This window comes from Danio rerio, chromosome 17 (genome assembly GCF_049306965.1).
Source record: "Danio rerio strain Tuebingen ecotype United States chromosome 17, GRCz12tu, whole genome shotgun sequence".
In the NCBI taxonomy this organism is placed as follows: Eukaryota; Metazoa; Chordata; class Actinopteri; order Cypriniformes; family Danionidae; genus Danio; species Danio rerio.
In genome coordinates this window covers 29197951-29225300 of record NC_133192.1, presented here as the reverse complement: position 1 = coordinate 29225300, position 27350 = coordinate 29197951, and the positions used below count along the sequence as shown (strand labels likewise).

The 27350-nt window shown below is 38.1% G+C and overlaps 1 protein-coding gene and 2 long non-coding RNA genes across 6 annotated transcripts in view; 1 reads left to right on the top strand and 2 right to left on the bottom strand.

The window, feature by feature from the left end:
* qkia (QKI, KH domain containing, RNA binding a) overlaps window positions 1-19373 on the bottom strand; it is an 87289-nt gene extending 67916 nt beyond the window's left edge. For 3 of the 4 annotated variants that reach the window (XM_009293119.5, XM_009293118.5, XM_009293120.5), the window contains exon 1: window positions 18991-19359. In XM_009293119.5, the coding sequence (XP_009291394.1) occupies window positions 18991-19135 (145 nt within the window). In that variant the 5' untranslated portion in view covers window positions 19136-19359. 4 annotated transcript variants of the gene reach the window in all.
* LOC141378583 (uncharacterized) lies at window positions 989-15006 on the bottom strand. Its single transcript, XR_012393437.1, has 4 exons — window positions 14876-15006; window positions 9694-9796; window positions 3005-3376; window positions 989-2893 (listed from the first exon to the last, which is right to left on the bottom strand). It is a non-coding gene; the product is annotated as an uncharacterized lncRNA (long non-coding RNA).
* LOC141378580 (uncharacterized) lies at window positions 18543-25434 on the top strand. The gene is made up of 4 exons (XR_012393430.1): window positions 18543-20477; window positions 20548-20662; window positions 24511-24652; window positions 25332-25434. It is a non-coding gene; the product is annotated as an uncharacterized lncRNA (long non-coding RNA).
* Window positions 25435-27350: the final 1916 nt, after the last annotated feature.

Below are 27350 nucleotides of genomic sequence, written 5' to 3'. Positions count from 1 at the left end.
TAAAAGCACTATAGAAATAAAGATGAATTGAAAATATCTATCCAAGGATTTGATTTACTCTCATTGTACGTGTAATACCAGTCTACATATTTTCAACAATCCATAATATTTCCTGCATTATGCAAGAAGAGAATGTTACTGAAATGCACCAGTATTATTACAGGCAAGCACAACAGCTTTTCAACTATCAGAACAGAGTATAAACCTCAGCATAGTGTACAATCCTGTTTCAAAGGTGTGAATTTTCCATTTCTCATGAAAAACCTTAATTGATAAGAGGAGGAGGATGATGCGGAGCGAACGTTGAGAGTTTAAAGCGACGGTGATTTCACTGCTCCTTTAGTGGATGCTACACAAAAGGATGGAGAGTGCTCAAAGCTCTTTAAGATTAAAATAAAAGAGAGAGGTGCTTGAGATGAAAGTCCGCTGATGTACAAGTTTTTCCACTTTGAAGCAATGCACTTCAGCTATCATAAAGCACAGCTGGCCTCTGCAGCCAAAAGATTCCAGCTTAATGCATTCACCACTTTATTCAGCCTGCAAACGACTTTATCTCAACAGACAATTCAATTCTGCGCCTAAAAACTCCCAAACAGAGAAACGAGAGGATTCTTTTGGGAGAAAAAGAAAACAGTACGCTCAAGATAGGGCCCTCAGAGAGTGTGGAAATTTCTCGGTCTTATCAAATGTCCACACCTTTTTTAAAGTGTAAAAATCCTCTTCCTCTAAAAACCAGAATTCAGTATATTTCACTGCTGACGACCAGCAAGTAAAACTCCTTTCAGAAATGTTTGCTCCGTGCATGAATTCTGTGAACTCAGCACTGCATTTCATGTTTGGCAGAGGAGAATATTTTTCCTGCTGCATTAATATGGCTCTTCTGGAAAAATATTCTGCCGAGTTTAAACGAGATGCAACAACTTGTCAAAATCAGTTGATGGGAGCTTGTTTACGCAGGTACAACGTGTAAGAGCCTCTGAATTTTCTTGGAGGAGTCCAAATTTTTAATGTCATAAAATATTTAACAGTAAACATGCAGGAAAGACATCATTCAAGAAATATCTCTTACACAACAATTCTGGATACTGAATATAAGAATGTAGAATAAAAGGAACATATGTAGTTTATAAATACCAAAAAATTAATAGAAAAACTCAAATGATAACGTCCAGAGAAATATTAATTTAATAAATATCACTAGTTAGCAAACACTGATCTGATCCTAATAAAGTGAATTTTTAAGATTATTATTGAAGCTTCTCTCCTTTACATGACTAAAGGCCTAAATTAAAAATTGCTCAGAGCATCACATTTTCACAGACTGTCTTCTGTAAATATTAAAGATAAACATTAATTGTTTTGGGCAGCATGTCAGCTCTCTTACAATAAGGAGAAAATAAGGGAGCAAAAAAAAATCTGTTTCTCAGAAAACAGGTGAAAAGACAAAAAAGCTCACATGGTTGGTGCCACCATGCACCAAGTTAATGTAATCAGTACCAGAAACCAAACCACAAATTCCAACTTAATCCAACAGAAAGAAATTTAGTAACAATTCTAGTTCCAGTTCCATGTCATGATTTTTTTTTAACAGATTCAAGTCAGTCAAGTGTCTGAACATGATTAATGTAATAAACCCTTAAGGGATTATTTCCATTCAACCACGAATGCCAGTCATTTATTTGAGTTTTGGTTCACTTTGATTTAGGGCTGGACCAATAAACAATATTATATTGAATCGTGATAAAATGTATGCCAATAACAATAATAACTCTGGACTTTTTTTTTAACTTCATATTTATCTAAGAGCCAATAACAGCAGAAATGTGCAATAATGGGAATGAGATGTACAGAATTTTCAGCCACCTTGATTAATTTAATGGACCCTCTAATTTTTTTCATTGTTACGTTACTCTTTTAAAGCTGAAAGTATTACCACTTATATTAAAATATATATCGCTATCGTTTAATTTGTAAAATAATGATCAAGATTGCATTTTTGCAGCATCGCCCAGCCCTACTGTGATTTCCATTGTTTCAAAAACACAAACATTACAAAAAAATATATTTTACATTTAGCAGACAAGTTAACATCAAGTTGACAGAACAAATAATTTCAGTAAGTATTAATGCAAGCCGTTTAAATGAACCACTAGCAAAACCATGCAATTTAGCTGATGACGATTTCTTTTTATAATCTTTCGAATTACTGACCCGAATGTGGTCTATGCAACCAGTGCCCAAACCAAAGCTGTTTGGAGCCCCAGAGCCATGCCTACCTAATGTCATCACAATAGAGCAATAGTAGTTTGAAGGCATTTAACAAGCCAAAGCAAACATTTCCAGAAAGTTTATTCTATCATGCTTATTCAAACCCCTGAAACCAACTCTAAACAATGTTTTGGCCTGATTGTGTTTGAAATTGTGCCATCAATTGTGCCATTGATTTAGCAGCTTATATCAACAACAGTTAAGTGTAAAAGAGGTAGAGAGGCCAGTGCTGTACGTTCTCAAATAAGCACAAGCTTACTGAACATTCGAGGATGAATGAGAAGGTGGTTATGAACTACACACACACAACCAGAAACACACACACCTCACTAAAAGCCCCTTGAACAAAAGCAGACACACTACAAAGCTCAAAAACATGTCCCAGAGCTGCACTTTGATGGAGAAACAGAGCGTTTCAGTTCAGGCCAGAGAGTTCATGGAAACAGAGATGAATCCAAGTGTGTCTGCACCAGCCATGAGGAAACACATCAACTGTACTCGAAACTTCGACACGTCATCAAACGGTGAAGATGGGGGGGGCACTCCAGTGGCGGTAGATAATTTCAAAGAGCGCCAATATGTCTAACAACCAACAATACACAAAGATTATTCATGTAGAGAGACCCTGCCAACAAAAACAGGTGTTTCTGAGTTACATGATATCAGAAAGACTGAGGATTAAAAGATTAGAAAGCTGGACATTAGCACTGGACATGATCCCTGACCAAACACACACTCTCCGATCTGTGCTTCATCTCCCTGCGCATTCCCAGATTGTCCTGCTGCAGTCCGGGTTTCCGCAGAGCCATTATGAGAAGCTAAATTTAGCAGGGAGGCTTGTCACACTTGATGATATGGTGCAGGGTTATAGAGTAGAGCTGTTGAGGAGGGGGTGGGCTCGGGTTATCATTCAGGACGAGGGCACAGCACAGTTACTGCGGTGGTTTAATGGCTACCCAGCAGGACGCAGGGTCTAACCACAGCCTGTAGATTACTCTTATACCTAAACCATATACTGCACAGGGAATCCAACAGCTTCAAAAATCCTCTGGTCACAGCTGGTCTGTTCAGAGGCAGGTGAGTTTGGGACACTGGGGAAACAAAAGAACTGACACAGCACAGCCGATTCAGCCAAATACACATGAGCGCACAAGTGTCTCTCGTATTGCTATTCAGACACGGTGCTGCTGTTGAATTACCACTGCAAAATATTCATTATCCGAGTTATGAGTTTGTCATCTAAATTTGGTGTGACAGAAGATCATGAAATAACAATAAAATAAATAGACAGCATGTCTACTCACTGTATTAATATTACAATCAACGCTGTGATTGTTATGCACAACTTATCAGGTCAGCATGGTGTGTGTGATCTGTAGTAAATCTCCATTGAAGGCCAGAGGGCACTCTTACATAAACCCCAAATGCATACAAAGATACCTAAGAATTATCCATAGTGTTGCATTATTAATAGCTTTCATTGATTCTGTATGAATAATAAACACACGACTATGGAATCGTCACACAGAGGGATTTATTTCAAACACTCAATTAAAGGTATGAGGCGAGTTTGGAATAAAACCCATATTATTTTATGTGGTAATTTCAATTGCAGTATTCACTACACAGCTGATTCTTATTCTTATTCTTTATGAAGCTATGCAAAACGTTCTCATTATCGTAGAATGGTCATATCAATCAATTCAATTGAATTTGATTTAAAAACAGACTTTAATATGGCTTATCAATGAACTTTAACTTTATCTGAACATGTGCTAAAGGATTACTAAAATTCACTTTACTGACAAAATGCATATGAAAAATTGCTTTAGATTAACTTCCCGGCCCTACTTCATGCACAAAAAACAAATAGTGAACTCTGTCGACGGATTTAGTGTTGCACTATTTATCGTTTCAGCATCAACATTGCAATGTGCGCATCCACAAAAGTCACATCGTAAGATATGAAATGTTGAGTTGAGATGATAGAAATTGTATTTATATCGCAATATATATTGCATAGAAATGCATATCGCAATGCCAAATACTTCCAATATTGTGCACACCTAGACTGATTCATGATCCAGCAATCGATTTGATCCACTCGAAAAAAAATAAGGAAAAAACCCTACTTTGTTACAAATTGATCTGTGCGATTTGGAGAAAACATCCAATTGCAATTTTTTTTTTTTACATTTTGCGATTTCGATTTGATTTGCAATTAAATTTTGTAGTCAAGCTTCAGCTCAATCAGAATCATAGCTTCTTACTGTTAAAATGCAGTGAGTGTTAGTTAAAAAAAGAACTGAAAAGATATTAACTTAAACACTTATTCAAACTCATTTTTCTCTAGAGCAAACAGTAAACACAAATAAAATGACCTTACCTTTCTGTAAACAAGTTTAACTTGAATTAGGGAGATATAGCTTATTATAAAATAATAATAATAATAAAAATAATAATATTTATAAAAATACAGAACAGTCAGCAAACTAAAATATCAGAAACAACTCTGAATATGTACTTTGCTGTTGCTTGCTACTAGATCTAGACTAGGGTCACTGGCAATACTTTTAGTTGACTTTTTAGCAAGACACTCATTCAATTGGCTAGTAAGACTATCACACAGACGGCAGTCACACATTTGCTCTGGGCAGGGGAAATTAAATAATACAAATATATTTCAAAGTGCCTCCTCTTGCGATTAGCTAATCACAACATTTCAAATCGCGATTGCAGTTCGATTTCGATTTATCTCACAGACCTATTACAAATAAGTCTATACATAATTAACTGAATTTAATAAGCATTTTGTTTCCCCCATGGCATTTACCAAGTATTTTAAATGGCATTTTGACATCAGACTAAATCTTTTTCTTTGTGGCATTAATAAAATCTAGGGGCAGAAGGCACAAACACAGCAGTAACACAGATTTCAATTAAAGCAGCAACAGCTGCAACTAACTATCTAAAATACAATAACTAAACTAAACCTGTGCAAGCTGAAAGACCAAGACGGTACAAGGACTTCAATATCTCTCTCCCTCTCTCTCTCTCTCTCTCTCTCACACACACACACACAAACAGAGCAGATGTTTCTGGAATTAAACAGGTTGTATTAGTGAGATAAGAGAAACTGATTATACTATTTACAAATTTACAGATAATTCACTTCATTTGCCATATGACTTGTTGACTGAACTCCATCTGTGCATGTACACACCGACACAAGCTCAAACAGGAGCTTCAGTGAGATGTGGATTAGAGGAATAACAGGAAGCAAAAGGAGGATGCTAAAGTGGTGCAGAATGGAAAAGCCATCGATGTTTTAACAGACCAACAACTGGGGTGCTCAACACATCCTGAGGGCGTGTGAGCGTTCAGAAAAGAGGATCTTGTGAGATCAGTATGACATACATGAAGCGAACGGCCACAGATTATACACCAACCAAAAAAATAAATATAGACTGTACTTTAACATCAGTATGCAGATGATAAAGTTGGCCATGTATGCATTCATAAACAAGGCTTTGATTGGCCTTAAACATACACACACAAAGTGATAAACTTGCTAAACAATGACAGGAAGAACTGAATGCTCAAGCAGGAAGGAAGGAACCAGTCAGTAAATGTGCTAACAGTAGATAGTCGAACGCCTCTTTCCTTGGCAGGACACCCCCCTTATCCTCCTAAAACATAGTGACAAACTTGCTTGGTACAACAAAGCAAAAACAAACGAAAAGAAAGAAATTAGGATCTTTGTTTTTCCCTTCCACATTTTAAGGGTGTGTTCACACAAAAAAGTCTAATATGGCTAATGGGCCTAATGATTATTTTATCAGACTAAACTATTTGTAGAGCTGATGAAACAAAAATCTCCTGAATATGAGAAATTATGAAACTTCTGCCATTATTTACTTGTCCCCCACTTGAGTTTCTTTCTTTTGTTAAACAAATAAGTTGATATTTTAAAAAGAGCTATAACCACTGACTTACATAGAATTTGTTTGCTTACTATGGATGTCAGTGGTTACATGTTTTCAGCTTAGGGCATGACGATTTGGCCTACAATCAAACTCTATTTTGATTATTGAACAATTACTTTAATTTTTATTTGCCCTCATAGTTCACTGACAAGTTTTGTACAGTAAACATGCTCACATATTACATGCAAGAGATTTCTAAATAAAAGGTGCATTACTTGATTTTAAAATAATTGAAGGAAACACTATCTACTGTGTGCAATTATTTATTTAACATCAATGTTGAACAACTGAAATTAAAACACACTGCCTACAACAAACAGTTACTTTTCTTATAAAAGTGAAATAAATAACTTGCACTTTTGCAAACAAAATTCATTATTTTTAATGTTTTCAATATTAAAAAGTAGAAAATAAGATAGATTAGATTTAAATTTCAACTTCTATTTTCAATTAGTTACCCAGCCCTATTCAAGCTTTATCTTTTGTTTTGAACAGAAAAAAAAAATCAATAGTCTAAAACCACTAGTGACCGATTTATTTTCATTTTTTGGTGAACTATTGGGGTTTCCACTACATGTGTAAAATCTTGACATCATGTTCTGCTTTTTTCATTAAATTGCATTTGGACAGCCTTGCTTTCAAATTTTAGTTGAACTGACTGGAGTTTGTTTGCAAGTCTTGGATTGCACCAAGATTCACATGTCAGACTTAATCAGTTGAACTATTCTAACAGCAATCAAACCCTGAAACCAAACTTTTCAAAGCCACGCTTATTGTGGTATCAAAAACACCAAAATTCACACCAATCACCAGCAGTTTAAAGAGATCTCTGATGTGGTGGTCAAAGCAGACACAGCAAAAAACCGCCACTGTGAGCATATCCATTCAGCTGCTCTTCCTTTTCATCATCCCTTCTTTTTCCCTATCTTTCAACTGTGCGAGATGGAGTGGCAGGACTGCATTCCTCTGCTTTTAATTAGCAAGAAATGAGGGCAGCCAATGACAAGGACCATTTACACCAGCCAACGAGAGGGAAGAGAGGGAGAGAGTGAGATCTCAAGGTGCTAGTTTCACTATGTAACTGATCTCATAAGAGATGCCTGGGGACACAGGATGGCAGACAACACGAAGTGCCATCCTTCACGGGAGTAGTAATGACAGCAAAGTACTCTGGGTAACAGCACACAACAACAGAAGCTCCCAGACAAGCCTGAGCACGAGCATGTATGACAGGAAAGAGACTGTCTGCCAGTCTTAAAGACCTGTTAAAGCTATTTTATCAAATTAAAGAGTTAGAGGAGTATATAATTTAAACTCGGCACTCAGATGGTGCATATATGTAATATTTAGTAATCCTCTGCAGTGTATGTCACAAGACCAAACCTGTATTCCCAGAGAGTTCAGGTAGATGTTTATCAAGAAACTTTCCGTGCAAAACAGCAGATGTGTAAAACCAGTTCATTGGCATTCTGGACTGAAACTCTGCTTCAAAATCCAAAGGCCAATCAGAGAACAGAGCATCCTGGAGGTTTAGTAATTAAAATCAGACAGCCCACGGCAACTTAAATAAAAATACATATTTACAGAAATACTTTGCATGTGTGACAGAGAGAGTTTAGAGACAAAATGAAAACTGACTGAAATTCCAGCATTAGATGAACATTAGCAAAATGGGATTCTGCCCTCCATTTACATGAAAAAAAAATCATCATGTTGTGACTCAGCAGCTGTCACAATCACTCCTGTCCACCTCAAGCTTTTAGCTGAAGGTCTTAAGGAGAGGAACAGAGAGATGCAGCGAGAATGGAAAGAAAGTGTAACATACTAAAAGCAATGTGCGCATGAGACTCTTGACTAATACAAACAGACAGACCCTGTTATAGACTTTAAAATGTGAACAACAGTCTTTAGTTAAAGAGAAGAGATGCAGCCCAGGGCACAGAAAGAGAATAGAGGGTAAGAATAAAAATGGTATGTGGAGACACATACCAGGTGCAAGGATTTATCTGTAATACACCGGAAAAAAAAAGGTTGACTTTAGCCCAAAACATATTCTGCACAACCATCTACGAAATAAATGTATTAAGAAACAGAAGGAATGCTTGTCTGTTGTGGACAACAACAACGGCTCATGCAGATACTAAAAATAATAATCTTAACTTTAAAATAAACACATTTATCTCATGAAGTTAACATGATTAAAACATTTGTAACAATGCATGTAATACTACTTTAAAAAAAATGCTGAACAAAACATTTCTTAAAAAGAACTTTTAAACTCGATTACAATTAACGAACATTATTACATATTTCAAGTGAGAGATTTCTGAATGAACAATGTATTACTTGATTTTAAAATAAAGGAAACATCAACTGTCTATGACTATTTATTAAACAACTGAAATTGAAGCACGCATTGCCCAAAATATACAGTCACTTCTCTTAAAAAAATAAAATAAATAAATAAATAAATAAAATAAAAAAACTTGCAATTTAGGAAACAAAATAATTTATTTTCAGTGTTTTTCATATTTAAAGCAGAAAATTTGTAATGTCTTTTCTAAATAAAGCAACTCTTGCATATCCTGTAAATAATATTTTAAACCGTGCATTTCTTGCATCTTCTGTAAACAAATATTTACATGTATATAGTAATTTTAGAGTAATAGAAAATAAGGCATCTCAAGGCATCTCTGCCGCAGATTCCAATGACCGCCAATGTAGTGCAAACATGTGATGCGTAGTTCGATTTTTAAGAGGTGTGTATGTATGTGACTGCATAAAGGCTGTGCCAGACCATACCGTGTGTTCAACACAGAAAACTATAGATCAGCCTTAACAGCTTGAGGTCACAAGACTCCACACATGGTAGGGAAAGTAATTGAAAAAATTAACCGGGAAAATATTTGGCCGATTATAGGTTCTGAATGTCGATTTTGATTACTTTTCAATTAATTGCACAGTCCTAGTTTAGTTGTGTTACCTTCATACTGTGTACAGACAACATTTTACATCCAATGTGAAATCATAATCCTGATCCAAAACCCTTTTACACCTTCAGGAAACGGTCAAAAATAAAACCAAAAATCGATTTTTAACCTATATATAAATAAAGTCATTCAGGTAAAAAGACCTGTTTTTTGAATAAGTTAAATAAATTTTGCCAATCATCTGAAGGTCTGAGTTTTGCTGCACATTAATGACTATACAATGGTGGGTTATCTCTACAGAACAACTCCACATAATCATGTAGAAGGCATTTATGGCTTCCCTTCCGTGAAAAAGACGCCGCACATACACAAGTGCTGTCCATATCAGGCTTATCTAAACCACTTCAACCATAAAGACAAATGCATTTATGGTCTCGATAAATGCTTTGTGTGGCTACTGTTGTGAGGTTTGCTGAATGTTTGAAGAGTGAAGGAATGCAAAGCCTCACACAATCGGCTTTGTGCTGGTCTCACCGGTGGAGCAAAAAAGGTTCAAACAGGAAACTGTAACTGAGGTCACGTCCTGTATGCCAAAGCAGTGATGTCATGTGTCTGTGTGAAGATAACATAAAGCTTCATTGTCCAAAAGCAGACAGGCTGTGAAACCACATAGACTCTCGCCCACCCCCCTCCATCCAGACTGACCTCATTCACAACACACACACACACACACACACACACACATTTGTCTTTCTACATCTCTTTTCCTCTCGTTTCTGCCAACCGGTTCAGTTCGACCCTGCCATCACTCTCTATGCGCACAATCAATCTGTTGACCCCACTAGCGCACTAACCGTGCCCACATAGCACAGTTGTGACATGGTCTTGCTCTCCTATGATGCTCTTTTGTTTTTGACACATTTAAGAGCTAATTGAGCACAAATGCAGCAGTGTAACAAGAAGCTAGCAGACAAAGAGAAAGCTTTGTGCAGCAGAAGGGACGGCATTGGCTTCTCTGTAGCGTTTGACAGCGGGATTGATGGAGGCCGATATAACATGCACAGCGAAATAAATCTCTTTTTTTCCCCAACACAAACTGTTGACTGTAGTGGAATGTTAAAATTACAACAGGTGACTAAGCTTCAGTGAATAATCTTTTTCAGTTCAGAACACACACAAAGCTATAAAAGCTCTCTCACACACACAGTTGCAAAGTCATCTGCCCACAGTGAAACAGCTGTTCATATCTGTTGTTAAAGGCGCTAAAAGTAATAGTCAACGGTTTGTTTTATAAGGTTGGTCAATACTTCTATTTTTTTGTAGAATGTGTTCTAGAATGTGTGTGAAGTACAAAAGTGTAGAATGTGTTCTAGAATGTGTGTGAAGTACAAGTGTAGAATGTGTTCTGGAATCCTGCTAAACATTCAGTCCTTCAATCATAAGTGACAACCAGATTCCAATGACACATATGTGTCCGTTTACATAATACATGAAATATGCTGTATGACAAGAAAATCATCGTCATAGCAACCATACACTACAGGTTTTTACAACAGCCAAGGTCATATGTACACTGCTGTTTCAGGTCAGTAATTTTTTGGTTATTTAAACAATCTAATAATAGATCAAAAGTTAACATAAAACTTCTATATTTTAACAAAAATCTAATTCAAATACATATTGTAAACACAAAGAATCATATTATATTCTATTTAATATCCTATTATACAGATTGTTAAAAATATTTTTACTTAAGAATTGCAACATTTATTTTAATAAATTTAGCCTGACATGTTTACTGTTTCAAAATATTATACATGTTTTCTAAAATAAAATATATAAACGCGTAAAAAAGTTGCTGTTTTTTACTAAGCCATTTAAAATGACTTATTGTAGAGCAGTTATTACAATTCCGTAAAACTGTGATATCTTTATCCAATGTTATCATACCATTAGAAACTTTTACCATCCCATGTCTAGTTGCACTACCTAATGGCAAAAGGATATGAAACTGAAACAAATCCAAATAAACATCCAATATTAATAAATCAAACCTTCACTATTAATAAACAAACATGAAATTTTACTGAGATAGTCCATTCATAAACAAATAAACAAACTGCATGAAAATGCAAGAACACTTCCTGAGTTTTAGAGCAAAAGTATATTATATTTGCAAATGAGAATGATGCAAAACAGGAACTACAGATGATGATCTGTATAGAATCTGTCTTTTAATTTACAGTAGAAAAGACACTGACAAACAACCCACTTATATTACAATGACATCTGTGCTCTCCCATGAGGCCTGGTGCACGGTATGCTCTGATTGGCCCTCTATTAGGCAACACTCAAAAACAGACGGGGAGGGCAAAAAAAACATTTGCTTTGGAGACACCAATTTCTGCATTGAAATAAAACCTGCAGTGTTGCCTATCTGCTGCTGAGAGTGAATCGGAGGTGAAGAGTTGAAATCACAGGGTGAAACAGTCAAACACAACCACCTCCGGCCAAGACCAATTCGAGGACCATTTCCCAGTCCGAGAGAAATAAGCGTGATCATTACTACGCCTAATTAAAGCATTTAAAGAGACAGAACATTACAAACATTACACAAATTCAATTGCTTAATGAATGTGTAGATGAGCACTAAGGAATTCTGCTGTCTGATTTAGCCAAACAATTCCTCCGTTGCTCAATTAGAGAGAGCGAGAACTCGAGGAAAATGCAAAGACAAACAGTGTCTCCAAGCTGCTGGTTGTAAAACAGAGAGGGAAAAAACAGCACTGAAGTGGCATGAAAGAGGAGTGTGAAGGGGTGTGGAGATATTTCAGGCAGTTGTGGAATGTGAAAGGGTGAGGCCCTTCCCCCCTGCTTTGGAACGAAAAAGAGAGAGAGAGAGTGTGTGCAAGAGCAAGTGGATAAACAACAACTGCTCCTGGACAGAATCTCCAGACTACTCAGTAAAACTACAGACACAGACACTCACAGACACACACACACAGACACACACAGACACACAGACACACAGACACACACACACAGACACACAGACACAGACTCCTGCGATCAAACCACAACTTTTTCCTAAGAAACTTCTTTGGTTCTTATGAAAAGACCACTCCCTTTCCAGAAAGCCTGAATCAGCCTCTTCCTGGGCGAGCTGGCCCATGAAAGCTCTGTTGTTCTCCTATGGGGAGCACATGAGTGTGAGTGTTTAGGAAGTTAGTGACCAAGTCTGAATCATTGCATCAGCTCCAGCCTATCACAATCCCAGCTCTGGTGGCAAAAATGAGAAGTTGTGATCTGGCTTCACCAGATGACTTGAATAGCTCTATTTGGTAGCATGTGTATCTATCTACATAAGATGTCTGTCTACATCAAATATAATAAATATATTACATGTGTAGACAAATACAACAGAGAGAGTGAAATAAACCATGCTTAAAAAGTTTTCTGGGTAGTCTTAAAGCATCCATACAGAAATGTAATTGAAAGTAAAATAACACTGTACAGTCCTTATTGTGCTAATAATTACATACAAAATAATCTTTAAACGGCACCTATGATGAAAATAATTTTTTGTAAGCTGTTTGGACAAAACTGTGTGTAGGTATGGAGTGTCCACAGCCATATTGAGGTGATATAAAGACAATAAGTCTCTTTTTTGACTTCCTGGCTGTAAAAAAGGATCCAAATCCATCCCATTTTGAGACCCACCGCAACATTACGTAGGAGTGCGATTTACCCACCCAGCCAATTGATTGACAGTTGCGTATTAACATGTCTCTAGACATTAAATCAGGTTTACTTTTTACATCAACATAACGGATATCCATAAAGCAGTGTATATTAACGTGTATCCCATCACATTTGCTGTGCAAAAACAGTGCAAAGCTAAAATGCACGCACCGTGTGCGTCCCCTGCATGTGTGTGTGTGTGTGTGTGTGTGCATGAACTTTGTAACAGCATTGTGTGTGACTCTTTGCATAAAGGCTTGAATTAACTCCACAACAAATAAATCAATAATCATTGGGCAAGTTCTTACTGTAGTATTTCTCACAAACGTTACATGAGATCTGCTTTCTTCATGTTTGTCACTGTGCTGTTTATCTGACATAGCTGAGATTGAGGCACACTCTGACAGGCACGAGGGATTGGTAATATTCTGAAAGGTATAATAAATAATCTGATGGGTGTTTTGAGCTCAAACTTTACAGACTGGAGACACAATAGGCTCATCTTAAATCTGGAAAAAGGGCTAAAATAGGTGCCCTTTAAGTTACAAATGGTATAATATATTAGGCCTTGAATTGAAATGCTAACACAGCCATAGGCCTTAAAAGCATGCGAAGGAATCCTTTCACATTAGGTTTAAACTTTGCTATGACTCCATAACATTATGAACTGTAGAGTAGTGGTCGACGATAAGCACAACTTGACGTCGCAGATCCTTTGATGCGTTTATTGTGAAATCGCACATTGCAATATCGATGTTGAAACAATATATTGTGCAGCCCAAGTTGCAAGTGTAGCATCTAATTAAATTCTTCACCACACTGGAGTGGAGAAGTTGTTGAAGGGAGTGTGCGGGTGTCTGTGCAGCGTCAAGCGGACAGCAATGTTGGCAGGGCAGAGTCTGATAAGAAACCCCTGTGCTGGTGAGAGAGACCCCCTGATAACGGGGCACAGCCTGGCGCTCACAGACATGACTTTATCAGGGGCCACACAAGGGCCGAGTCAGGGGCCAGTCCACACACACACACAACCACCACCACTGGGGGGGAGGGAGAGAGAAAATGAGCAAGACTCCTCTGTTCCCTGTGCTAACCCTGTCAACCTCTTCCTGCTATCCAATTTATCACCGCCCAGCAGGACATAGAAAAAAAGAGGGGAGAAACAAAGATAGAGAGAATAAAATTATCTGCACACTCATTCTCCTGAACCCTGGCTCGAGCAGAGTACCTGAGCTAATGGATCTAGCTAGCTAATTAAACCAGATGCTGTAAGGGGCTCCCATGGGTCTCAGCCTATAAGAATCACTTCCTGTTCGCACCCGGAATGACCTCAAGCGTGAATTCTGCACCTAAATTACTAAAGAGTAACGAATGTAATAAAGAAATTACTACTTCAGCATTGATGAAGACGGACATTGGTACCTGTACAGCATGAAGCTTATATATGGACAATTGGGACACAATTTTTTTTGTATCTTTTATTCTAGGCAACAATAAACATAACAAAAACAGCTATACAACTAGGATAGTTATACAGTCATGAAGTAATAAAAAAATAATAATCAAAAGTGACAGTAAATAAGTTTGTATTGCTATACAAATTACTATTATTACTATTAGTAATATAAAATATTATTGTAACTGTATTTTAGATCAAATAAATACAAGCTTGGTGAGAATAATATACTTTTTCAAAAGCATTCTTATCCAGCACCAATGTTTTAAGTGTGTAAATGTTTATGAGATATACTGAAAGCACATCCCACTTCAAAAATAATTTCCAAACAACCAGCGTGACCACTAGAAATCAAGATCTTTAACCTTGACTCGTTCCTTTCATACCGGTGTCCATTTCTGAACACTGGCACTGGACTCAGCTGCCACGGACTTATCAAAGACAGCTCTAAAAACACCCGCAGGGTCACCTCTGAAGAACACAGGCACGCTGCAAACCTGTCTTTCTCTCGTCAGCCTGACACGCACTCATACGGTGTGAGGAGAGGGAGAGCAGTTGTCTTGTGTGGGGAACAGAAAGGGCGACGAGCGAGACGCAGGGTGTTGGTTTCCCTTTGCCATGACAACAGCTGCAAACACATACAATCAATTCCAGATATGAGCGTTTGTGCACAGCTGCCACCAGAACTCTTACAAGGAGACAAGTGAGAGATCATTCCCACATTTCACCTCCAAACACCCACAAGTCATCTCTTTCATCCAGAAGTGTGGAGTTAAAAAGAAAGAATCTTTTGCACACTGAAAACTCTATAATAATGACAGCAATGCTTAATAAATTCCCATATCTGTGTAGCCTTCTGGACACAACAACAAACTCATATTAGACAGTTTATCAGTGGACAAGAAAGCGAATTACAAGAATGTGGATAATAACTATGATTTTAATCAAAATCATAAATGTTAAAATATTCATGTAACTGTTTAAATGTGATCGACCACCATGCGAGTATTTATGCTACAAAAACAATTCAACAATGCATCTTCAACTATTTAAGTTAAATGTCAATAAGCTAAAACTATTTCAGCTCCCATTTACACTTGTATTTAACATTGTCCATGTATAAAAAAAACACCTACTACCAGGCGCAAAAAGGACCTTAATGCTTTCTCAGCTGCTCTGCAGAATAAAGGGTGGTTTATAGTTCTGCGTCCAGTGATCGGTGTGACCCATGGCACCTGCATTTCGCGTAGCTATACATTTACACTTCTGCGTGCTGTTTGTGTTGCTCAGCAATAATACTTGCAAAACGCTGGCTGGCAGTAGGTTTTTGTTCCTGTGTGTCAAGTTTCTTTAGGGTATTTTGTTTTTTCTAAACGCTACAAGTAGCAAAAACTTGCTCACTCGGAGAAGGAACCAGCGGACCTGCAACAACTTCAATCATAACGTAAACACAAAACTAAAGTTTCCATCTGGCGCTACTTTGAGACTCCACACTTGTAAACACTTGCTCCAACGGGCTTGTGGCTCTCAGCACCGCCCACTCTTGCCACTGGTACCAAAGCGGACCAATCACAGAGCTTGCACTGCACATCATAGAGACATAGTTAATTTTTTTTTAGATGTGCGCATCAGCCATAGTGAGGGCTATGCGACCGCGCAAAGGCTGGGCAGGAACATATGTATGCGCTTGACACAGAATAATATATAGTATAAATCAGCCATAACTCAAGCTTGTACGCCTGTGGGAGCAGAGAAATGGACAGAAACCTGAAAATACATACTTAAAATGAGCACACAGCTCTCTAAAATCCATGACCAACCAACACATCAGCCAATTTGTCCATTTTGCTATTATTCACGTCAATAACTGTGTCTGATTAACAGAAGAAACCATCTCGTCTAGTTTCAGCTCAATAATCTACCGCCTGCTTTGCCAATCAATACTGCATATTCCACTCTTTAAATAATTTTAATTTTGATGAACATTGTTTATTTAAGAAATGTTTGAATGGCACATCACCCTGCTGTCTAGACATCGGCATCAGGCATTTAAAAACCATATCGTTCTGATGTAAAGCGGAGGTCAGGAGAGATAGCAGACGCTGTGTGTAGCAGTACAAATTTTCCTCCCTACGCATTAAGTCTGAGTATTTACCGTTACAAATACATGACTGGCCCACATCACCCTGAGCTGCTCATTTGCATAGCCAAATCAGTATGCAAATTCAGCTGAGCGCAGCAGAGATTTTACACCTAGTCCAATCCATGCGTGTTCAAAGAAATGTGTGTCAGAAGGGAGAAAAAAAAACATGAAGGATAAAGTTGTCCTTGGCACTTTCAGCTCATTTTTGAGTGGATTGAGCAGAACAGATTACAGCAAGAGAAGAGCAAAGTTCAGGTAAACAGAGCAGAATGAGTGCAGATACACAAACATGAGGCTGTATCACTGCAGGAGGAACTAACACCTCACTGTTTGGTGTCAGAGCACACAGCTTCATGAGAAAACTCACATGGAGACACTATGGGACAAAGCAGAAGACTTCTTAAAGAAACACATCTGTGACATTTACACCTGAATTTCTCGTCAATTTTGATTTTGTCCATTCCGAAGTTTTGATCTAATGCTGTAAGATATGTTTGAGCTATTTACTTCTGAATGCTAAAGACAATAGAAAATAATACAAAAAGTATGAGCATTTTGTTTGGCTTCTGCTCTGATAGCTGCAAAACTATGCAGGCGGCTGCGGGTCTGATATAAGCAGCAATTGAACAAAACAAAATAAAAAAATGTTCCTTTTTTTCTTTTTTAAACCAGACTTACAACTTTACACCCTGTCTGGTAAGTGCAGTTCAACAACCTGTGCTGTAATTATTAAGAATAAAGTGAGTAGGCAGAGATTAAGTGGTCTTTTGCAGCTGTTTGAAATCTTAAACACTGCAAAAGCAATCAGATCGAATGCACTTTCAGCTACCTCTGAAAGCGGCAGAGTGGACAAACTCAAACTGTTTACACATTGTGTTCAGATTTATTTACTTGTGGGCAGATTGATAGAAGTGTATTGTAATATGAAAACAGACCCCTAGAAAGAGGGAGAGGAAAAAACTACTATAGATATGCAAGCAAACTCATGACGGTCTGCATGTTGAAATACTAGTTTATTACAGGAGTTATAAAGGGATTACTCACGGGGAGTTTATTTAACCCATATCTAAACTGTTTGGTCATCAACAAACTACAAAGTACACCCTTGAGTAAATCATTTTCATTTTGGAACAAGCATTAATGTGAATGGCGTTTGTTATTACATTACTAGTTAGTAAACATACAAAAAATCCTATTTGATTACATTATCCTTCATAAATTTGCCATTGGCGAATACAGTGAGTTGAGCTTCTCATCAAAACTGATCTAATCAAGCTTACGCGTGGTTTGCTTTGCGTTTGTGTATCGGAATGTGGAATTGTGATCAGTCAAACCAAACTAGTTTATCCAGTAACGCACAGTGTGATTTTGTAAAACGCCAAGAGCGCAAACGAAGCAGATTATGGACAACATTGCAGCAGATTTTGCGGCTGCTCTTCCTTCTTTGTTACAGGACAAACAGAACCGCGTGTCTGCATGTCCACATCACGAGCATTTCAGCAATTCTTGCGGCGAATACAAACGCGCAATGTCTTAATGTGTGCGTAATAATTCAAACATTTCCTAAGCGAAACATGAGGAGATTAAACCCTGATTGTAAACTACATGCATTTCAGACACAACAGCGGGTGTAAATAAACGCACAACGTGTGTGGAGAGAAGCAGTGACGGTGCAGATACGAGCTGCAATGGGAGAAACCTGCTGCATATAACAACCACAGACTGTCTTTCACACTTCCAGATTGCATTATAAATATATGTTTACAATAAAACACTGTTTCATGCTCGACGCGATAATGCTGTACCGCATGTCTCGCTCTTTGCATAGGGCGCATTCACGCATAACTCTACTGAATGCCTCGGGGGAAATCTTAATCTGCAAACAAACAGTTAATTGTTGTGATTAAATCCACTGTGTTATGTAGAGCTACTAATACTGTAACCACAGGAGGAATTAAACATACTATAAAGCTATTCTAAAAGTGACAAACAACCGTGAGTTTCTTATCTGCAACTAACTTAATGTTACTAACGTTAACCTAACTTCGGCTAACTTCACTCACACCCTGATATAAGTTAGTAAACGCTCAAGCGCCTGGTTATTAGCTATTTACAACATGTAATAAACGCATAGAATAAGACAAAAACCGTAAAAGTTGTACATTTGATGGTAAAGAAGTGAAAGTTAACAAAAATGACGCCGTTAAAAAGTTGTTGATTTAGCAGAGTGCTAACAGTGCTAGCGACCCGCACATGCGTAACGTTACTGACTTGGTAAAAAGCGAATTTTCTAATTATAAAAGGGGGGGAAAGCTGTTGAAAGCTGCTTAAACACAACCAAATAACCAAATTTAACAATAAAACATAAATCCCAACTATCATTTTGAGTCTCTTTCGCAGTAGACCAATAGTTTGTGAAGTTGTAAAACGCCACACGAACACTCACAGCTCAGATTTACACACACATACCTTCGTCCAAGAGTCTCTCCAGGTGTGTGAAGATGCCGCACAGGTTCGGTAAACTCGTCATGAGCTTCTTTTCGTTCAGTAGCTGCATCAGATAGTCGGGACTCGGCCTCGGTCTCTCCTTCACCTCCATCTCCCCGACCATCATCTTTGCAGACAAACGCTCACAATCCTTCCCCCAGAAAAGAAAAAAAAGAAAACACAAAAGAAAAAATAACGGTGCTGCTCAAATCCCTCGTTCCCCCTCCAGGCTGCGGCGACTCTGTCCAGATGTAGGGGCTGATCTGAATGTGCAGTCTCTGTCTGGCGTGCTCTTTTCTCCTTTCGCTGGAGTCGCGCGGTGTGGACTCGTCGAGTTCTCCTCGTTGTACTGAGCTCTTGCTGCCGCTCCGGACTGCCACCAGTGCGCGTTCGCGGAGGAACCTCTGAGCGCGCCCGACCAGCCGCACGCGCATTGGCTGAGTGCGCGACGCGGACGCGTACGGTGGCCAATTAGCGCATGGCTTGAAGAGGCGGGATCAGTGCTTTAACCATACGAATGAGAGCCTGAGATGATGGACAGCGATTTTAGCCAATAGCATGCATATTCCAGAACGCTTGGAGTCACCGGTATGATTTATCGTGAAACGCTATGACAACATGTCTGTGACAACAAGTGTTTGGCTTTTCGTGATGTGTGTGTTGCTTTTAGAGTCAAATCGTTTAAATGCATATTTCTGATTTGCAGTTTGCGATTATCTTCTTTTGCTAGGATGTGTCGTGCGCATAATCTGCAAAATATATATGTCGTGTTGGTGTTAAAAATATAAAGGTATAGCCTGAATGAACTACATTATGATTTATGATACTTTTTATTTATTTTTTTAAGGATGAAAAATGCAAACAAAAGTCTTTTCGCCAATCCAAGTTTTAAGAACAACAAATAATAACTTGACTTGTAGTTGATCATGTGGTATCAGAAGTAGCTTATATGAAAGGCAAAGGCCTCTAGATTACTCTTATTTTACCAAAATAAAATATGATCATGCCTTGATATTTATTTAGTTAGGACAGTAAGGTCTGACTTTGCTTAGACAAAAGTCTTGTCACTTAACAAAAATAATATATACATACAAATACATCTCTGCAATGACTCAAATAACATGAATAAAGTCATCTGGAATGGCAAAGAAAGTGTTCTTGCAGGTCTCCCAGAGTTCATCAAGAGTCTTTAGATTCATCTTCAATGCCTCCTCCTTTATCTTACCCCAGACATGCTCAATAATGTTCATGTCTGGTGACTGGCCTGGCCAATCCTGGAGCACCTTGACCTTATTTGCTTTCAGGAACTTTGATGAGGAGGCTAAAGTATGAGAAGGAGTGCTATCCTGCTGAAGAATTTGCCCTCTCTTGTGGTTTAAAATGTAATGGGCAGCAAAAATATCTTGATACCTCAGGCTGCTGAAGATGCCATCCACTCTGCAGATCACTCACACACCCACATACCGAAGGTACCCCCAAACCATGATTTTTCCTTTACCAAACTTGACTGATTTCTGTGAGAATCTTGGGTCCATGCAGGTTCCAATTGGTCTTCTGCAATATTTGTGATGATTGGGATGCAGTTCAGCAGATGATTCATCGGAAAAATCTGAAGTGGTCTTACAACTGGGATTGACGACAAGACTTTTGTCAGGTAATACATATAAAGTTTGTGTGTGTGTGTGTGTGTGTGTGTGTGTGTGTGTGTGTGTGTGTGTGTGTGTGTGTGTGTGTGTGTGTGTGTAAAATTTAAAACAAAAATGTGTTTTTGTTATTAACATATACCTGGGCATACTTGGAATAGAATATCCATCATCTATTGATTCCATTTGTTTCAGGAACATTCTGTTCTTTAAGAAATACGCTGTTTTACACTAAGTTTAAACAATAGTTGTATAAATATCTCTTTGTTTTCTCATTCTCACACATCGTGATACATTCCTTTATTTTCTTTTCGGCTTAGTCCCTTTATTAATCTTGGGTCGCCCAGCGGAATGAACTACCAACTTCTCCAGCATATGTTTTATGCAGCGGATGCCCTTCCAGTCACAACCCAACACTGGGAAACACCCATACACTACTGCATTCACACACATACACCACAATCAATTTAGCTAATTCAATTCACCTTTAGCACATGTTTTTGAAACATGCAAACTACACACAGAAATGCCAGCTAGCCCAATAGGGGCTTGAACCAGCAACCTTACTGCTGTGAGGCAATTGTGCTACACACTGCACCACCGTGACGCCCATACATCATGATATCAATTGTAAACAACTTTATCAAATTTATTACTTTTTTTTCCTCAACTACAATTAATTTAGGGAGGTCATGTAATATAAAAATAACCTTCAGCACAGCAGCTTGGTTCTAATCACTAATTTTGACCATTTATGTAGCATTTCAGAATATTTCACATATTAAGACACATCTCCAACCACCATATTACACTGATTCATCAGTATGTGAGACACATTTCAGTGACTATCAGCTGACATCCCTGGACATCATCCTGCCTTATCCACATGAAAGATAACAGGACACGTGTCTTCAATAGTGACAACATCCAGAACTCAATATCAGATATTTACTATCAGATATGTCATTGCTCCAGACTAATTGGCTCCAAGTAATATCCATAAATAAATGAATGCAGGCTCCATTTTTGAAATGAGCTAAGCATTAACGGCCTCTTTATTTGTGACACAAACAAAAATATATCCATATGATTCACTATGAATCCTCCTGTTCACCTGACTCTTCATCCTTTCTTTCTTTAATCAGTTTTTTTATTCACTTTTTTAACCTTCTATCATAAACTGAAAATAAAAATCTCCCCAATTTCTGAAGACAGCACAAAAGATTGAGCATTTATCTCTTTCTCAGATAAGGATCCTTTGCTCTTATCAATGCTGCCACATACATTTTCATTTTACTAGGCACTGCGCCACATTTGTGTCTGTGTGCTGCTAATATTGTGTGTGTGTGTGTGTGTGTGTAGAGCGAGATATTAATCCCCGCCCAAACCCTGTATTTTCCTCCTCTATTAATAACACGGGTTTCATTCTACAATTAATCCAATTAACGACACTTTAGATAAAAAGTGAATATGAAATCAGGTGGTTGTGGAGCGGCAGGGGGCTGAGAGAAAGGATGGAGACGGCGCTTCAGAGGGGGCATCAGTCAGGATCTGGCGGTCAGCGCCGGCAGCTGATTAGAAAAGCAGTAGGTGGCATGACTGTGTCTGGAATATAATGTGTGCTGCCTCAAAGCGCACACGCTCTTGTGTTATTTTGTCTGAAGAAAGCTTGAAGGCTTTGAGTGTGAAAATAAACAATACTGAAGCATAAAACAAAAGAGATTACGTGTGGGCGCTGGAACACCAGAGAGTGAAATCTGGGTCAATTGTGGGATCTAGAGAGAGGGAAAAATCGCACTTTTGTTGAGGTGAGGTGAAGAGTGGCATATTCTCACTGAAATTGGCAAGGGAGCGTGTGTGTGAGTGTCGTTGAGTATTTATGGGAGTGAGAGTAAAAGCATGTTGGATAAGCCGAACACAGGCTGATGACTGAAGAAACGGCCATAAGAGCTTTCTGCATGGGCTGGTCAGATATGTTGGGTGTTGTGTTTTGGACTGCGGCGCTGACAGCACTGATGGATTCTATTCTCTCCACCCAGTCCAGTCCAGTCCAGCGCAGTGCAGTATAATCACACCATGGGCCGTCATGTCATTCATGGCTCTACGGCTCCCTAGGGGGTCCGCAGGGAAGATTAGAGCAAACACACAGTCCTTTATCACTCACTCACAGAGACTGTGTTCAAAAGCTCTACAATGCTGCCTTTGGAGGAAGCATTCATAGGTAGGATGGCATCAAGGAACAATACAAATTCTGCTTCACCTCGTGTTGATACCTTTTTCTGATTGAATTTTAAGGCAGCATAGATGTGTCCTTCACTGTCTTTAATGTAGCACAATCCTGTGCATTGCATTTCTGACAGGTGAGCAAGAAAATAAATAAAATAAACATGGGGCAATGTATGTGTAAATGTATGTTTTTAATGCATGTCTATCAAGAAGTCACTCTAGTAGTAAGTAAATATCCACTTGGTTATCGCCAAACTCTCTCGATTTAATTGTACGTGATTAAATTGTTTTGCTTTCTCAGAAATCTGTCTGACATTCGTTTTAGAAGGTGCCTTTTGCGCGGTAACACCGGCTCCAGAGTCACTGCTAATTTTTGCCTCTGTGAAATTTCATTCATTTATTCATTTATTTTCCTTCAGCTTAGTCCATTATTTATCAGGGGTCGCCACAGCGGAATGAACCACCAACTATTCCAGCATGTTTTATGCAGCGGATGCCCTTCCAACTGCAACCCGGTACTAGGAAACACTCAAACATACTCTCACATTCACACATGCGTTCACACACATATACTATGGCCAATTTAGTTCAAATTCACTTATAGCGCATGCCTTTGGTCTGTGGGGAAAATCGGAGCACTCAGAGGAAACCCAGATAAACACGGGGAGAACATACAAGCTCCACAGAGAAAACATAAAACTGGTCCAATTGGGACTCAAACTTTCTCACTGTGAGGCAACAGTGCACAATACTTCTTTTTTTAAATGTAATGTTTTTTTAAAGAAAAGTTTTGTTGAATTTAAAAAGTGCACCAATACAGCTATATTTTCCTTGTCTTGACACATTAAAACATTGTGGCTAAGAAATACTTAATTGGTTTGGTCAGAGATAAATTTGGTAAATCCTTAATTTTGAGCCATAAAAAGTCATGTGAAATAAAAACGAATTGCATTGCGACAACCCATTTGCTCATGCACACTGAGCAAGCTAATACACAATACACAGAAGAAGTTAAATGAATGAGGAGGCATGTTGCGGACATAACACAACATCTAAATCAAGTCATCTTAGCTTGTCAAAGTCAAATTTATGCGTATAAAATATATTTCCCAACAAAAAAAGTGTGGCTATTGAAAATGGTCACACGCAGGCCTCCCACCAGTGCTGATATACAGCCATATCGAACTGCTACTCGTGTGATATTGCTCATATTGTATCAAAAATTGTGTGTATATTTATACACATACACATACACACACACACACACACACATGGTGAATGTAGTACATCTTTTGGTCTGAGTTGTTGCTAAGAAATTCATAGTAATTCATCCTTTTAGTGAGGCTTTTTTAATATGAAAGTACAGCTGTTAATAAAGACATATAGAGCCATTTAATATATAATAGAAAATGCAACCTCAAAAAGTTATTTGGATACAGATTAGTAAATTGAGTATAAGGAGTTATTTAAATAAACTTATAAATAAATAACTAAGAGCTAAGTAGGAACTGCTGTAAGTGTAGTTTTAAAAATACTTGAACGTTTCCAGGTGAATCTGTGTGCTTATGTGAGTTTGATTGGTTCTCAGTGTGGCCCAAAGGATTAGGTTGTACAGGCATTTGTGTGTGTGCAGAGCAATTGCAGATGTGTTTGCGTCTGATAAGAGTGTCTGGCTGAGGAAGAGGAGGAGTGAGGATCAGACAGCAGAACCCCACCGAACTGGAGCATGAGAGAAAGATCTCTGCAGCCTCCTGCCGAAAAACCATCGGCCTCCTGTGAGTCTCCTTCAAAACACACCACGAGCTCGCACACTACACACCAGCACTCTTTAAAGAGACTCTGTGCAATATATGAAAAACTTCTCAAAGAAACAGCTCAATTCTGCTTGCTTGGAGATTTATAGAAGTTTAAAATTGCTAAAATGCATTGATATTATGTTGAAATGGCACATACGCATTACTCTACTTATTTTACGCAGTAACCTCATGTATTTTTAAGTGAAAATATATTTGAAATGAAATAAAATAGTGTGGGACTTGATTTAGTCCACAAAGACGTGATTGAATGGTGAAAAGTGGTCGTTATGCACCAAAAAGGGATCCAGGTGGTTGATATGGATTAAAGTTTTGTTTAAATTATAATTTTTTTATTTTATTTAGTATAACATTTTTTGTGTCCCAATTGGCGTAATACTATCAAAGTATGTACTTTCTTGTTAACAGTGCTGCCCTTGCATGCTGCTGGAGAACATTTCCTGTCATTCTACTGAACTCCAAATCCCATCACGCCCTGCAGTCAAACACCTGTTTTCAGCTGACTTATTCATTTTACTATATACTCACCATTTACACACATGCATCTATGATGAGTCTTGTTTTCACTGTAGTGCTTTGACCCTTGTTTGTTTGTTTGTTTGTTTGTTTGTTTGTTTGTTTTTGCGCCTGCCTTGACCAGTCACCTGTTACACTGACTTCTCTTTTGAACTGTATGCTACCATCTGCACCTTTTTTCAACTTTGCCTGCCTGACTACTCTAAATAAAAGCTGTGCTTGGATCCAACCCTTGTTGCATTTCCAGTCATTAAAACGTAAACTTTGAGAGATACAACCTCCTCATTAAAGGACTGTTATATTGCTAATTTACATTCCATGAAAATCGTCTTGTCACATCATCCAAATTTCTTTCATATTTTATTTCCTACCATATTGAAGACTCAGCAGCAGGTTAATCTGCTATTCTTGGATCTTTCATGTGAAACTCCTTAGGTCTTTGGATAGTTTTGCATTCAGAAGTTAATGACCTTTACCCGATCTTTACATTGTCCTTGCAAAAAAAAATTAAATCAGTAAAACGTGAAATAAACATATTCCAGAAGGTTAGATGAATCATTCAAATATCTTTACCAAAACCTCTCCACTTTACGTTTGGTCTCGCACATCAACCATATTTGTTGTTTAACACTTTTTACCCATGAATGTCATTGTAATCGAATTCACGTCCATCATGCAATACATTAGCCATTGGAGCCTAAGCACAGATCTGCACTTCCAATATCCATAGGAAATAGTAGAGTAACATCTGAGTAATTTTGCACTACTCATTTTAGGATCCCATGATTTGGAACATAATAATTCTATTTTCGAATACTATTTAGGATGGATGGTATAAGAATACAGCAAATAAGACCAGAAATGCAATGCAGTTTTAAAAATAAAAATACAATTATAAATCCTTTGAATGCAAATCAATGTTGCCTTTGAGTGATTTTTGGGGTAAATATCAGAGCTGCTGTCCATTCGGTTGACTGGTGGTCTGGGGTTGAGAGTTGCGGGTGACACCTGAAGCATGAAGTCACACAAGAAATAAATCTCCATTGAGCTCAGGGCTTTGCACATGCTCAGTGGCGGGCATTGGGTTTTTTGCGGCCCCTGGCAGATGCGCTGAACAAGAAGAATAGGTCCCAGAGGGCTATTTATTCCTGCTGCTCCCTTCGCTTTCCCACTCTCTCCCCTCTGCACTGTTACACAGAACAATCTGGCATTCTTACAATATAATGTTTTCCTTCTCTCTGCTCCTGCATCAATGTCTCCATCACTGTTTTATGCCATAAATGTGTTGATTGAATTAGAATGAAATTAGACCAGAGCCAAATCAGCTAAGCGAAGTATAGTTCTCTGAAATATTCAGTCAACTGTTATTCACCCTAATGCCATTCCAGACTTGTTTGAATTTCTTTCTTTAAATGGTGCCTATGATAAAAATCAACTTTTGTAAGCTGTTTGGACAGAACTGTGTGTAGGTATAGTGTGTATACTGTCATATTCAAGTGATAGAAAGACAATAAGTCTCTTTTGGAATTTCCTGACATTAAAATAGGACCCAAATCCCAGTGATTTTGAGGCCCACTGCAACGTGACATAGGAGTGCAGTTTCCCCCCCCCAACGAATTGACTTACAGGTGCCATATTTCTATAATAACATGTTTACATTTTAAAAATAGTGTATGTTTGTAATAAAGACAGTAAAATAGCTATGTATTTAACCGCTATAATCACCATGGCCGCATGGTGTCAGTATTATGTGTGTGTGTGTGTGTGTGTGTGTGTGTGTGTACTGCACATGGCATTTGTGTAAGACTCATCATTTCAGAAAGGCTTGAATAGAATCCACCACAAATACATCAAATAAACTTGCTTGATATTTTTGACTAATGAACTGTATTTCAGCTTCATCCGAGTCTGTCTCCGTCACTGACTGCTGTTTATCTGACGTAATCCATGAGAAGCAGACATGCATGTGGGAATGGTGGGCAGGGAGAAATGGCTCATTTGGATTTAAAGCCACAAGCTACAAAAACAGCTACAGTATACTCAGATATCAAAATGGGCAGATTCTGGAGGCTATATTAAATAATCTGATAAGTATTTTGAGCTGAAACTTTACAGACACATTTCGGAGACACCAAAGGCTTAT